We start from the raw sequence: 16,129 nt of genomic DNA, 5'->3' as shown, positions 1-16,129 counted from the left end.
CATTTGAAATCTGCAATATTCTGTTTCCTCTCTGCAACTGTATAAACAGAATGTGGTCAAAATGGCCATAATTCACTTTGGTCAAAACTCACAATGGACAAAAATATGGCTATTTTGACAAAATTGGGGGGGGGGGGCATTTTGGTTTAAGGCTATTTAGGTTTGCATATTGTCGTCTTGTGGACACTATATGCTCAAGTTATCATCTGTTTGACATGTTCATTTCTGATAATTACTGTCAGAATTATGGCCACTTTTTAAAATTTATACAAATAGTTTTCGTCCATGATACCAAGAAGTCTATCGATTTTCAAGAACTTAGCTGCTGTGGACGTATCTTTTGTTGCCTACACATAACGAAGCCTTATTTATTTACTATTTAGAATTGTGTGATAATAATAGCCAGGCCCTTACACAAGAGTTTTTTAAAAAAAAAGAAACTGTTGCAATTATTTGGCTACCCATACAGGAGCTTACTAAAAATATTTCCACTGACACCACTGACAGGAGGTCAGAATTTGCAATTGCCTGGTTTAGAAACTATGTATTCTATAAAAGTTGTAATTTTGTACAAATTACTCATTTTTTGATTCCTTCACAGATCTATCATAGAGCAATGGATGCAAATGAGGTGTTTCCTGTTCACTGGCACAAAAATCTTGCCTTAGTGTGTGAGAAATTATCACGATTAAATCAACATTCTCATAAACAACTTATCACTGAAAGTATTCAACAATTTCAACATTATATCAGATTAGATCAAAGTGACAAAGACTTTGAAAGAATTATTGATGCAATAAAGAGTTTGACGAAATACTTAGAAACTATAAGATAGTATTGTCACAGAGAGAGAGGTCTGATAGTTTAATATTAATGAATTTTTAAAATGTTTTTTATAATAAATATATTTTAAAAAAAATGTTTTTATTGTTCACAAGTCCACAAAAATGCACCCTTTCACCTCACTGCAAGGGCATGTGTATCCAATACTGAGTCATGAGCCATCACATAATCATGAGTGCTGTTACACACAGCCCAATTATGGCCAAGAAATTTCCTCAGGATTTTCACACGGACCTTTTCAGTGGTGCAGGAGGTAGGGCCTGACAAGAAACAGTGTCTAGTGACTCATTAGGATGGAAAAAAAAAGATTCTGTCGCTATACGTTGTTTAATATGTTGATTATAACATCTGAATATTCTCCAGTTTGTTTTGACAGGAAGTTTCAATCCGATTTTCACAAAATTTGAACTCAAATGTAATTATGGTGTAACGATCATATATGAACATATTTTTAAATCAAACAAGCCAACAGTGAGGCTGATGTCCATTGCTGAAATCCCGAAAAAAATAAATGACACATTAATTTTATGCACGTTTATCTTTTTCAAAGGGAATCGAGCAATCAAACTGATGATCAACTATACACTAAGTTTCATCACTCTCTATCAGATAGAATCAAAGTCAAAGAAATTGCTTAGCTTTAGCAGGAAATGTTAATCATTGAACTCAGTAAAGACATTCACATCGAACATAAACATCAAGTTTAAACATTCTCAATTAAAAGCAGAGTTGTTCTGTTTCAAAGTCTTGACCAATCAAATTGCTTATCGCTCCTTAACATAAGCAGAAAATTCTCATCAAATTAATCAAGGTAATGATATAATGAATCTATAGTCAAGTTTCATAGTTCTCACTTAAACATGCATTATGCAAGAGCAAAATCTGTTTATTACAAGTCTTTCTTTAGGCCTGAAATGTTATCTAAATTATCAATTAGACATTAATTAACTTATCCAGACCATAATAAACTCTCGATGTCAAGGTTAAAGATTTCTTAGAAATCTGTTTTTAGAACTGACATTGAACTTGGCCCGCCTCATTACCATATAACGTCCTTGGCCTTAGCCTCGATGTGAATGTCCTCGCCTGACTAGTCGACGCTTGCCTTTTTGCCTAATTCTTAACGCAGTTGTTATTTTCATTTTTTTTTTCGCTGAGATGTCGACAAAAGGAAGACAACGTCAGGTGAATGCAGGTAGGAATATGACGGACATTATCAAGTCATTGGAGGATCATCAGTCAGACAGCGAAGGGGAACTAAGCTTAATAGACAAACACGCGGACGAACAGTCGAGAAAGTCTGGGGTCATGGCGAACAGTAGTAGTGACACAGCGGTGCGGGACCCACCGACATCTGTAGTATCTCAGATAGAAACTAGTGATAGTGTTTCGTTACCAGGTGAGGAACACATCAATTCAGTGAGACGAGTGGATACTCGCGAAACTCTAGAGGCAGAACTGAATGCATTGTATCAACAGAGCCACATACTAATTCTAAAACGAAAGATTGAAGCAGAGAAAAAGAAAATTGCACAACTGGAGACACCGCTTAATGAATCCGAATTATTAGAGCCAAAGGCTGCCGAACCTGCTAACCGAGCGAGTACGTTGATCAAGACAACAGGTGAGCTCTCCCGTTTACTAGCATTTGACAATTCGGACATCGTACAAGCCGTCTCGACCCGCTCCAGCAATAAGTTGTCTGCAAAACCAAAAGCCCTTCAGATCCTTGATTACATATGGGTCGATCCAGTTCCCCAGTACAGCACATATACCTTTGGTTCAGAGCTAGAATTCCGGGTCGCCAAACGAAAAACATTGGATAAAGTGTCAATGGAGGAATGGGGGTATGCTAATACCTCCATTCTACTGGACCTGATGAAAACTGAGAACATTGGACAGGAAGATTTCGTCTCTTACCTAAAATATACAGCAGACATACATCGTTTGTCATCAAAATATCATTGGTATTCAGTCTTACTTTACGATAAAGAGTACCGTGAAAAACAAGCAGCTGAAGGTTTTAATTGGGGGACACATCGCCAGGATCTCAGAGAATTCCAACTAGTCCCAAAACGGGACCACTCAACAGCTAGAGCTTACCAAGAAGCAAACATTACAACCAGCCCATATACCAAAACCAGACTCTATCCTTACCGATCACCTGTGCCTCAGAATTCGCATTTTAATCAGCCATCCTCGCGTAATAGAGGTCCATTCTTGCCGGATGGTCGGGAGATTTGTCGAAATTTTAATCACAATTTGTGTAATAGAATTGAATGTAGGATGGTCCATTGTTGTGCCATTTGCTGGTCACCCGCACATTCGGCTTTATCAGGTCATCAGAGTGGCAACACAGTGTCAAAAAACCCGATTGGCCCCAGACCCCTACCATCCCAGACATAGGTTGTGCCGAGTCGTCTCCCCTATCGCCAAGCGTCCGAGAAATTAATTGCTTAGATTACTCAGTGTGGCAAGTTTTACTACCGGATGACTATTGCGATAAAATATTACTCTTGAACGGCATAGCCAATGGTTTTGTTTTATCTGATATGTATGGCCCCCATTTGCCTGTGGAGAGAGACAATTATTCATCCGCTTATCAATTACGAGATAAAGTTGAGGCACAAATAAAAACTGAAATTGCTCTTGGTAACTATATTTTAACAAGTACTAAGCCTACTATTGTTAGTTCAATGGGGGCAATTTTAAAACCAGATGGGGGAGTTCGACTCATTCATGACGCTAGTCAACCCGAGGGCACCTCTTTAAACAGTTATGCTAGTGACAGTCCCTGCAGCTATATGGATCTGCGTAACGCGATAAAGTTGATCAAACCTTCCTGCTGGCTTGCAAAAGTCGACCTAAAATGTGCGTATAGAACAGTAAAGTGTCACGCGTCGGATCAAACACTTACCGGATTGAAGTGGACCTTTAAAGGAGACGACATGCCTACTTATATGTTCGATCGTAAGCTCCCCTTTGGACATAAACGGAGTCCAATGATATTCCAGTGTATAAGTTCTGCCGTGTGTTACATCATGAAACAGCATTTTAATGTGACTTGTATTGTGTATTTGGATGATTTCCTCATCATTGAGGACGACTTTGATACTTGCAATAACAGTTTACTTTTATTACTAAGTACTTTACTCCAGCTAGGCTTTAATATCAGTTGGTCAAAGGTGGAAGGTCCTGCCCAACGTCTTGTTTTTCTTGGAATTGAAATTGACACTTGCGCTTTGAGCTTAACTCTGCCTGAAACTAAAATAACTGAATTTATCGATTCTCTGTTAAAATTTCAAGGTCGCAAAAGGGCAAGTGTCAAGCAAATCCAATCATTATGTGGAAAACTAAACTGAGCGTGTCAAGTTGTTAAAGGTGGACGAATTTTCCTTCGCCGCATGATAGACATAATTACTCCAATAAAGTGCCGCACAGCAAAAGTCATTCTCTCGGATGAGTTTTTCAAAGACATACTATGGTGGCTCAATTTCATGAAACTATTTAATGGCACCGTTAAATTCCTAGAAAAGGTACCAGTTCGATCACTTCAAACCGATGCCTCTTCAAAGGGCGGCGGTGCTTTTTACTCCGGAGATTTCTTCTATGTGAATTGGCAATTAGATATGCCTTTATTTCAGAATGAACACATCAACATAAAGGAAACTCTGTCCGTTGTATTGTCGGCAAAACGGTGGGGTCACTTGTGGTCTAATAAGAAAGTGGTCGTGAAAACTGATAATCTGACAACAAAGTGTGTCTTAAACAAAGGTTCATCGAGGAACCCTGTGATTATGCTTTGCCTACGTGTCCTATTTTGGATTTCAGCCTGTTACAACTTTGATATAGTAGCCCAGTTTGTACCAGGTTGTCTTAACGAAGTAGCAGACGCTGCTTCAAGGCTTCACGAACCTGGCCAGCTGACGCGTCTTTATGACAAGCTTGGATCCTATGAATGTTATGGGTTTAGCTCAGCCGAGTTACGAACTCATGTGTCCCCTGCCTTTTATAATTCTAGGTGGAGTACCAGACAACGTCCTATCAGGCCTCCAACAAAGTGTATTGAGATTAAAAAGACAGGGATTGGCTAACACTACGAAAGGCACATACCGGACACATTTGAAAACGTTTCTAACATTTTGTGTAACTTATAATGTGAACCCGGTCCCCATCTCACCAGATAATGTTGAACTCTACATAGCCTATCTGGTTGACTTCAAGTGTTTTGCTTATAGCTCATATTATTTCGCTCTTTCATAAATCCTAAGGACTAACGGATCCGATATCTCAGACCTGGTCAATCAAACACATGTTGACGGGGGTCAAACGTGAACTTGGCACCGCTCAATCCTGCAAGTCCCCGGTAACACCAAAAATTCTACTTAGTATTCGTTCGTCCTTGGATTTATCTGTACATAACAATCAGTGTTTTTGGGCTGCTTGCCTCTTGGGTTTCTTTGGCTTTTTGCGGCCTAATAACTTTTTAGTTAAGGGATTGTTTGATCCAGATACACACATCAGACGCATGGACGTAATTGTCCATTCCATGGGGTACCCTCATATCTCTTAGAGTTTTAAAAACGTTACAGTTTCGGTCAAAACCAATTATTATTATCTTACCCAACTTACCAAACCATCCTTTATGTCCCACGTCTGCACTTATCCAAGTCTTGTCAGTGCCTGGCGCCCCAACTTCACCCTTGTTTACACTACATGATGGTCGTTGCCTTACTTATGTAATTTTTCTTCGAGCATTCCGTCTAGCTTTGCGTGCTATGGGTATGGATTCCTCGCTTTTTGGGGGCCACTCTTTTCGTCGCGGAGCAGCGTCCTGGGGCTTTTCGGTTCGATGGGCCTCAGAGATACTGACATACAACGTCTAGGTTTTTGGTCTAGTGATTGCTACAAGCGCTATGTCGACTCCGATTTCTCTCAGCGCTTGCAGGCAACTCTCTTATTTGCTAATTCGCTGCCTAAATAAGCTACTTGTCACACCAAACTTTCACCTACACACACTACACCCCGAATCCTCTTCTCTTTTGGGTTTGGGAGTTCATATGTATGTATATATGTTACAATATTAATGAACAATGTATTACGTTGTATTACTTTGTATGTTTTTAAAGTTATGCTTGCTTCGTTCTGTAATAAAATTCTGCCAATGTCAAAATATGTATTCTTCAGTAGCATGCACTTTGAGAAAGGTCATAGGGGTAAATTAAAGATTTCTTAGAAATCTGTTTTTAGAACTGACATTGAACTTGGCCTGCTTCATTACCAACTAACGTCCTTGGTCTTAGTCTCAATGTGAATGTCCTCGCCTGACTAGTCGACGCTTGCCTTTTTGCCTAATTCTTAACGCAGTTGTTATTTTCATTTCCCAACCTCCCTCCCAGTAGCATTACTAAGGGCTGTGTGTTTTCATAATTATAAACTTTGCTTGTAATATTGATATGTCATCGCGAGTTCATATGTATGTATATATGTTACAATATTAATGAACAATGTATTACGTTGTATTACTTTGTATGTTTTTAAAGTTATGCTTGCTTCGTTCTGTAATAAAATTCTGCCAATGTCAAAATATGTATTCTTCAGTAGCATGCACTTTGAGAAAGGTCATAGGGGTAAAACTAGCCTTCGATGTTGGCTGGATTAGATTCCTATATGCCGCTAACGGTCATTGATAATTAAATCAGAAAAAGTGGATAATCAAGGCTATGCTGTTTATATTAATGATTTTAGTAATGATGACCGAGACTATGCAAAAATTTCACCCGCTTCTTGTAACAGCCAGATGACTATTTGACTGTGTACAAGGGTTTTAAGTCTAAATGCAAACACACCCACGACAAACAACTTGACTTATTGGGAATTGTCACAAATACAATACCAGTACCAAATACGTCTTGACCATTACTAATGATTACTATAAAACACATTTATTAGTTCTTGGACATTAAAGATATCAGTATAAAGTATTTGATGAGAATAACATACATAGCCTTTAATAATTCTTGGGTTGTCTGATTTCTGAAAATATAAATAAACTTTATGTTTACCACTTATATTTATAATATAAATATGTGAGTTGCCATGACAAACATGACATGCAGAATATACAAACACATTGCGGTCTTGACTTATTCAGCTTTACAAAATAGATCTTGGTGCATACAGATAACATGAAAGAAGACACAAAGAACATAAATATATATGCTTACAGATACGTTTGGCCCTTATACTATCAAAAACAAACTTTAATATCAATCTGCCATTATACTTTTTTTTATACTAAAGAAAGATAACTCTAAGTGATGTACTGCATGTCAAGAAATTAACCAAATATTAAAGGGGCATAACTCTTCTATGCTTATTTTATATTACCGGTATTAAACAAATCACATTTAGAATCAACACTTCTTTCTCGGCTCATAGTGGATCAATTTGACTGAAATTTCCAGCAAATTACCTTTACACTATCTAGTTTTTAACTATTATAGCGAGAACTGCCATCTCTTTATCTTATCTCCCATAATGTATCTTTAATTATAACCAAAGTTGTCGTTCCCAAAAGCATCAACCAATCAAATTGCTTATCTCTGCTTACCGTAAATGGACAATGTTCATCATCGAACTCCATCACCGCATTCACCTAATCAACGCCTACACCAAGTTTGAACATTCTACCTCAATTAGAAGGAGAGTTATTGTGTTTCAAAGTCTCGACCAAGCATAAAATGTTCATTATCGAACATAGTCAAGGTATTGATGTGATGAAACTATACACCAAGTTATTGAGTTATTGTGTGCCAAAGCATCAACCAATCAAATTGCTTATCTATGAATACCAAGGCATCGGCCTAATAAACACCTACACCAAGTTTAAACATTCTAGCGAAATAGAAGTAGCTAGAGTTATTGTGTCCCAAAAAGTATGATGGACAGATGAACCCATTTTAATAGTTCCTTGCTTTCTTCGAAAGGCAGGGGACAATAAAAATTGTGACCTCAAGTGGATCCACAAGCTAAAAAAAAACGATTTTCCTACAATCAGGGGCCATAATCCAGGATGTTACCGTAAATATCGTGCATCAGTGTTATAATTTAAAGGCGTTCAAATATAATATATCACCGTTATACCATAATTACGGTTGAGTTCACATTTCCTGAAAATCTGAGCTGCCCGACAAAATGATCGACTCCCTTAAACGTATGTAATACCAGGTTAGATCTAAATATTAAGGCCACCTACAGATTTCCCCAAGATCACAAGATGTCAACAGGGATATGGACTCATAGCTAGAGTAGATCTCTATGTTAATTGACTGGGTCATTATTATCTATTTTTCAGATTCATAACTTAAAAAAATGGAACTAGTCAGGGTCCAACCTTTATTTTTATATGGTTTTACAACTTATATAATTAAGTGTTGAACTTTTAAATTCGAAATAAAAAAACGGCAACAATCGACTCATGACCTATTTTATATATTGTATATGTAGACAGCCGCCATTTTGAATGACATTAACAACACACATTGATTTAAGCAATATTTTATTTAGATAGTTTCATATTAAGAACTAAATTTTCAAAAATTTAAGGATTCATGAACAAGGCCAAAGGTTAATATAATTGATCTCCATATTGTTAATGGTAATACAATTCCAAGAATGTACACTTGTACAAACATACATTAAGGCCTTATATAAATAATGATCATGCATTTTATATTTACTGGTGAAAGGATCATTAATTTTATATTTACTGATGCAAGGTACTATATTTAATAAATTTAATTATAAAAACACTTCATGCATAGTCGGCCTAGGTGTGGACTACTCCGAACATTTGGACAGTGATAACCTTTTAGTAGAGAACAACTTTGCTTTATGAAACAGTTTCCGACAATCAATCATTATTTGTTTTGTCAAATTTTTGGGTATCAAAATTGAGAGAGAGAGAAGTGGGGTTTAACGTTCACTTGACACGATGATACAACAAAAAACACAATTACTATTTTAATTAAAGCGACCTTTCGTTGAGGGTTCTCTCAACATTTTCAAGTAAATGATGCTCAATAGTCAATGGGTGCACTCGTCCGCTTGCCAGCCTATCTTTTATAGTCCCATTGGTGCAGAAAAGTAGGAAAATTAAATAAAATTAAATGAGATTAAACATCCTACTGTTTTGCTCTGAGTGAGCTAATGAAGACAGGCATACACTATATACAGTGTACTATGACGGAAACTTTGCACGGATAGCGGCACTATGGCCTACTCTGATATTGAATTACAACTGTCGGAGTGTCTTTTACGTGCATGCCAATATGTACACGAGGACTTGATTTTTCGTATGACCCGAACACCTATACCTTATCCCTTGCCAGATCCTCCGCCCTGCCACAGACCATAGAAAATTTCCGTCATAGCACTCTGCATTGCGTATGACTATCTTCAATAGTCCGATTGGTTCAGAAAAGTATAAAAATGAATTTTAAATGGGGTTTGAACATCCTACTATTTTGTTACAAGTGGGCTAATGAAGAAGGGCATATGCTATAATGGTTAAAATGTTGTGATTTCGGGTTAAAATTCCGTGATGTTGGGTTATCGCCTTACGAAGGGTGATATCAGTCACCATATCTACTGGGTTTCTTTAATACTCATATTTATAGTATTTTATAGAGTCAGACTAGTGGACTAGTGAATGCACGGATTAGTGCACCCACAGACTAGTGAACCCGCAGACTAGTAATTGGTAATGATGGAAAAGTGTGTAAAGACCTGTTTTACAGGTTGGCGTGCACTTAGAACTATTGGTAATGACTATATGCGGAAATGCTGCTCTCCAGGCAAAATGTCTTTCCTAGCACTTCTTCATTAGTAAGTGCGGTAATGCTGCTGTCCAGGCAAAATTTCTGTCATAGCACATCTTCATTACTAATTTTGATAAAGCCATGGTGGCCAAGTGCGTAAGATGCTGGCTCGGTAATCCGGAGGGCACGTGTTCGATCCCTGCATTGGTGGAGAAAGTTCATCAGGATTTTCCGACATGGTTTCCCCTTGTCAGAGGTGCAGGAACAAGGACAGTAGTCTAGTCACTCAGATGGGACAAAAAACCGAGGTACCATGTATACATTGGCTTGCACGAAAAGATCCCTTGGCAGTTGGATTCGATATTAGTAGGCAAAATTTCCCTCATAGCACATTGTATGGTATGTACCTGTCTTCATTAGCCCAGTCGGAGCAGAACAGTAGGACAATAAACCGATTTCATCAGGACAAACCTACATGAGGAAAAAACTTAATTTCACAAACTTAGTAATTAGTAACGGGGGGTTGGATGGCTGAATGGTTAGCGTGCGGGCGCTGTATCATAAAGTCTGTCATTGAGTTGACTGGCGTGGTTTCGAATCCCCGGTTGTACGTGACAAGGAGTAGGGTCGCCTGTCCAACCTCCGGTTTTCTCCCACTGCTAAAGACCCCTACGCGCAAGCGAATTATGTAAATAAAAATTAAACCATATGTTAGTCCCGAAATGACCTAGTTTGTGTCGAGTAGATGTTAAACCCCATTTCTCTCTCTCTCTCTCTCTAGTAATTAGTAACACACTGGCTAGCAAATGAGGGGTTCAATTTCCGTGTTGGTCGAGAAAAATGAAATGAAATCGGGTTTAACGTCCTACTGTTCTGCTCCTAAACTGAGCTAATGAAGACGAGCATACGCCATACAGTATGCTATGAAGGAAATTTTGCCCAGGCAGCGGCGCTATGGCCTACTCTTATATCAAGTTCCAACTACCAAGGGATCTTTCATGTGCACTCCTGTGTGTACACGTGACCTCAGTTTTTCATCCCTGACTAGACAGCTGTTCTTGTCAGGCCTCCGTCCTGTATCACTGACAAGGGGAAAACACGCAGAAAAATCTGGATGAACTTTCTCAGCCAATGCAGGGATCGAACACCCGACCTCCAGGCTAGCGAGTCAGCGTCTTACCCACTTAGCCAACGTGATCCCCATGTTGGTTGAGAAAGTTCCCTTTGTTAGTAGTGGTGTAGGACAGAGGACCTCAAAAAAACAGTGTCTAGTCCATCACGTGGGTGTGCACGTAAAAGAACCCTTGACATTTGGAATTTGAATTGAGAGTAGATCATTCATTCATTCGTTTTCTCTTTGTGTGTCACCTACAGACCGCAACTATTAAAGGAGCTAGATCTCTATTCTTGGGCACTTAGAAATGGATACAAAATGTAATGAAATGAAATGGGGTTTAACGTCCAACTGTTCTGCTCCGAACTGGGCTAATGAAGATGGCCATACACCATACAGTGTGTTATGAGGGAAATTTTGCCCCGACAGTGGCACTACGGCCTACTCTTATATCGAATTCCAACTGTCAAGGGATCTTTTACATGCATGCCAATGTGTACACAGGACCTCGTTTTTTTTTATCCCATCTGAACAACTAGACAGCTGTCCTTGTCAGGCTCTCCGTCCTGCATCACTGACAAGGGGAAACCACGCCGGAAATCTGGATGAACTTTCTCGGCCAATGCAGGGATCGAACACCCGACCTCCAGGCTAGCGAGCCAGGGTCTTACCCATTTTAATGACTAGACAGCTGTCTTGTCAGGCCCTTAATTGTTAGTATCATGACATTAAACTGACATTTGTTTTACGTTTTACAACTAATATCAGGTTTATGTTAGAAAACTAACGTTAGATTTATGTTAGAAAACTAAAGTTAGATTTATGTTATAAAATTAACATTAGATTTACGTTAGAAAACTAACGTTAAATTAACGGTTAAAATTATGACATAAAACTAACATTACATTAACGTTAGAAAACTAACATTATATTAACGTTAGAAAACTAACGTTAGATTTACGTCAGAAAACTAACGTTTACGTCAGAAAACTAACGTTAGATTTACGTCAGAAAACTAACGTTAGATTTACGTCAGAAAACTAACGTTAGATTTACGTCAGAAAACTAACCATAAACTAACGGTTAGAAACCTGATGTAAAATTTACGTTAGATTAACGTTAGAATTATAACCAATAATACATATATAATTATTATGTCTGAATTCCGACTATATATCAATTGTTAGAATGTGCACACACTTGTAATGTTATTTAATCAAGAAGTATTCAAAGGGAAAAAAATTGGTTAGTAATCCGTCATAAAGTTTACGTTACATTTACGTCATTTTCTGATGTAAAAGTTACCATAACCATTATGACGTAAAAGTCAAGTAAATTTAACCAAAGAATTTTACCATTATTGGACGCTAACCAAAATCTAACCATAATGACGTAAACTTTACGTAAATCTAACCATGAATGTTAACTGGGATAGCGCCAATCCTAACCCAAGATCTAGCCCTTATCCTGACCATCGGCAACAATCACGTGCCCTAGTCCTGATACATCTCGTGACCTTGACAAAATCTGCCGGTTGCTTTAATATTTAACTCTGACCGTAACACCCAGGTTGTAGTCCATCTAGCGGTTCGAATTTTTTATCCAATTTTGATGAAACTTAAAATATATATTTACAATCCAAAGATCTGGGTTCCTTTCGATATTGGCATGTATCGGACCGTAACTTCATGGATTATGGCCCCTGATTGTACGAACAATTGCATTTTTAGCTTGTGGACCCTATAGAGGTCACAATTTTCTTCAGGGGCCATAATCCATAAAATTACAGCCCGATACATGCCAATATCGAAAGGAACCGAGATCTTTGGGTTATAAACTTACATGTCAAGTTTCATTGAAATCGGATAAAAATTGTGACCTGTAGACTGTTCACAAACAATTGTGGACGGACAGGGGCGACGACAATATACGCCAACATAAAAATGTGGGCGTATAAAAATCACGTTTTTAGCTGCAGGTCCTAATTATAGAGAATGTTCCTGAATTATGCTCTGATCATGAAGAGGCAGAAACTTATTCTTCATGCTAACCATGCTTCTACTCTGATGTATGGCGATGTTTACAGATATAGTTATCAAAAGGTACCTGATACATGTGGTAATTATTTTACTTTCCGTTATTGTGGACATTGTGGCAAATTTATTATTTTACACCGGGACAAAAAATAAAAGTCAAATAATAACCTTACTAAAAGTGTTTCGGTAACTTGGGCGTGAAATTTCATTTGCTTTGGTTGGACTTCATACATTCACTGGCTGTGATTCAAAAAGTTGCTTCCAAGGAAAGACTAAACTTAGAAGTAGTTTCATCCTCGATGAAACTCTCATATCACTTTAGAAGAATTTGTTTGTGATTTGTATATACAGAAAGGTAATAGTGTGGACAGTGCCAGATATAAATTATTCTGCTTAAAAACTTCTTCTGAACAAAGCTCCACCCCAAACTAAAGATACCTTGGTTTTACATGTTAAAATTCTATTTAAAATGTTATTTCCCCTCCACTCCCGTCAGAGCATGGGTGGAATATATAGCTGATCATGACATTTCAATAAAATGGACGACACCAATCTTTGTGGATGTAGGGACTGTAATAATTGTCCCCCGCCTTTCAAAGAAAGCAGGGGACTATTAAAATGGGTTCGTCGTCTGTCTGTCCGTCACACTTTTTGGGACACAATAACTCTCTTTCTAATTGAGCTAGAATGTTCAAACTTAGTGTAGGTTTTTATTAAGTCAATGCCTTGATGGAGTTCGAAGATGAGCATTTTCTGCTTAGGGTAAGCAGAGATAAGCAATTTAATTGGTTGATGCTTTGGGACACGATAACTTTAGTTCTAATTAAGTGAGAGTGATGAAACTTGGTGTATAGTTTCATTACATCAATACCTAGACTAAGTTCGATAATGAACATTTTCTGCTCAGGGTAAGCAGTGCGATAAGCAATTTGATTAGTCGAGACCTTGGAACACAACAACTCTCCTTCTAATTGAGCTAGAATCTTCAAACTTGGTGTAGGTGTTTATTAGGTCAATGCCTTGATGGAGTTCGAAGATGGACATTTTCTGCTTAGGGTAAGCAGAGATAAGCAATTTGATTGGTTGATGCTTTGGGACACGATAACTTTAGTTCTAATTAAGTGAGAGTGATGAAACTTGGTGTATAGTTTCATTACATCAATACCTTGACTAAGTTCGATAATTAGCATTTTCTGCTCAGGGTAAGCAGTGCGATAAGCAATTTGATTGGTCGAGACCTTGGAACACAATAACTCTCCTAATTGAGCTAGAATCTTCAAACTTGGTGTAGGTGTTTATTAGGTCAATGCCTTGATGGAGTTCGAAGATGGACATTTTCTGCTTAGGGTAAGCAGAGATAAGCAATTTGATTGGTTGATGCTTTGGGACACGATAACTTTAGTTCTAATTAAGTGAGAGTGATGAAACTTGGTGTATAGTTTCATTACATCAATACCTTAACTAAGTTCGATAATTAGTATTTTCTGCTCAGGGTAAGCAGTGCGATAAGCAATTTGATTGGCCGAGACCTTGGAACACAATAACTCTCCTTCTAATTGAGCTAGAATCTTCAAACTTGGTGTAGGTTTTTATTAGGTCAATGCCTTGACGGAGTTCGAAGATGGACATTTTCTGCTTAGGATAAGCAGAGATAAGCAATTTGATTGGTTGATGCTTTGGGACACGATAACTTTAGTTCTAATTAAGTGAGAGTGATGAAACTTGGTGTATAGTTTCATTACATCAATACCTTGACTATGTTCGATAATTAGCATTTTCTGCTCAGGGTAAGCATAGCGATAAGCAATTTGATTGGTCGAGACTTTGGAAAATAACTCTCCTTCTAATTGAGCTAGAATGTTTAGACTGGATGTAGATGTTCATTAGGTGAATGTCTTGATTGAGTTCAATGATTAACATTTGAGCTGAAGCTAAGCAGAGCTAATCAATTTTATTGGTCGATGCTTTGGAACAAGATAATCTTGATTCTATCTGATAGAGAGTGATGAAACTTAGTGTGTAGTTTGATTGCTCGATACTTTTGAAAAAAATAAATGTGCGATTACGGCGGGGGACATCGGCCTCACTGTTGGCTTGTTAATACTATGGTTACGACAACAGAAATTGATGCTGGTGATTTATCAGATGATGATATTGATGAATATTCATCATAAGCTTCCTGATTGAACAATATGAACATGCAATGATAATAAATGTCCTGGGCCCCGATTCCTAGAAAATTCTTAAGCACGTTCTTGTGCTTAGATTTAAGTAGACGTTGCATTTAAGTAAACTTACCTTATTTTGTGTTCCCAGAAAATTCTTAAGAACGTTCTTGTGCTTAGATTTTAAGTAGACTTCATTGTAAGCACAAGAACGTTATTATGCGTTCCAAGAAAAAACTTAAGCACAACTTCGTTCTTAAACCACAAGTCCCAAGCAAGGTATACAGTTTGTTACCAACCTTAAGTCTGTTTCTGCTTCAAAAAGATGGCTGACCGTAGAGTTATTCCACGGCATTTCCGACACCTTTTGATACCAAAGAGACAATTACAAGACCGAGAAAATCCTTCTCCAGAAGAAATTTCAAATTAAGAATGCTATAGAAAATTTCGCTTCTAGGCCTACCCTGAAACCATTTTATTTATTTGCCAATTAAGAAACAATAGGCTACAAACACACAGGCTACTTTAAGATCAGGCGCTCTCACAATTATTCAGTTAGTTTTTATCTTGTGGCACATTTTATATGTGAATAGGGGACATGTCAAATGCATCGAAATGAACCATATATATATATACTATTCAAAAAAAGTAGGGGATATTTGATTTTGGGGGCATAATACTAAAATATGCAAATGACTACGAAAAAAGTCACTATAGAACCTAACAGAAGAAACATTTCCAGTTACATGTGACGCCCAAACGCACCAATAGCTACCGCATGGAATGCATGTGATGCTTGGGATCATCATGGGGGTCCAACCCAAGATTTGCACGACTCTGACTTTGAATGTTACAGTCATTGTGGCATTGAATTCCAGGGTGGAAACATCAGTTTAATTGTTTTAGTGACCAGAAAACAAATTTTGATATGCGCCGGCTTACCCAAAATGAAAGGTTACGTGCCCTTGGCATGCTACAGATCTGTCTGTCATAAGCAGGCTATGGTCCAGATACCGTGATACACAATCTGTACAGGACAGACCACGCTCAGGTCGACCAAGGGCGACAACTCAAGCCCAGGATCGATTTATCCGTACCTTGGCCTTGAGAAATCGTGTCATCACAGCAAATCAGATCAGCGCTCGTCTT

The 16,129-nt window shown here is 38.0% G+C and overlaps 2 protein-coding genes across 5 annotated transcripts in view; both read left to right on the top strand.

Annotated features, from left to right (window-relative positions):
- LOC126821160 (transmembrane protein 260) overlaps positions 1-2,371 on the top strand; it is a 38,605-nt gene extending 36,234 nt beyond the window's left edge. For all 4 annotated transcript variants that reach the window (XM_050549529.2, XM_050549528.1, XM_050549527.2 and 1 more), the window contains one exon: positions 602-2,371. In XM_050549529.2, coding sequence (XP_050405486.1) covers positions 602-835 — 234 coding nt within the window. In that variant the 3' untranslated portion in view covers positions 836-2,371. The remainder of the gene's footprint in view (positions 1-601) is intronic.
- A 2,408-nt stretch (positions 2,372-4,779) lies between these two features.
- Positions 4,780-6,557, top strand: LOC126821198 (uncharacterized). The gene is made up of 2 exons (XM_056101003.1): positions 4,780-5,091; positions 5,123-6,557. The coding sequence occupies exons 1-2, from the start codon at positions 4,780-4,782 to the stop codon at positions 5,414-5,416; spliced, it is 606 nt and encodes a 201-aa protein (XP_055956978.1). The 3' UTR covers positions 5,417-6,557.
- Positions 6,558-16,129: the final 9,572 nt, after the last annotated feature.

Source organism: Patella vulgata, chromosome 5 (genome assembly GCF_932274485.2).
Source record: "Patella vulgata chromosome 5, xgPatVulg1.2, whole genome shotgun sequence".
NCBI lineage: Eukaryota > Metazoa > Mollusca > Gastropoda > Patellidae > Patella > Patella vulgata.
Note: the sequence above shows the minus strand (reverse complement) of the source record. Positions and strands in the feature narration are given on the sequence as shown.

Excerpts from the sequence above, each read along its gene's own strand:
- LOC126821198 (XM_056101003.1), top strand. The coding sequence starts at position 4,780 with ATGACAAGCTTGGATCCTATGAATGTTATGGGTTTAGCTCAGCCGAGT. Across the intron at positions 5,092-5,122 it reads TTGCTTATAGCTCATATTAT|GATCCGATATCTCAGACCTG; the intron begins TTCGCTCTTTCA and ends TAAGGACTAACG.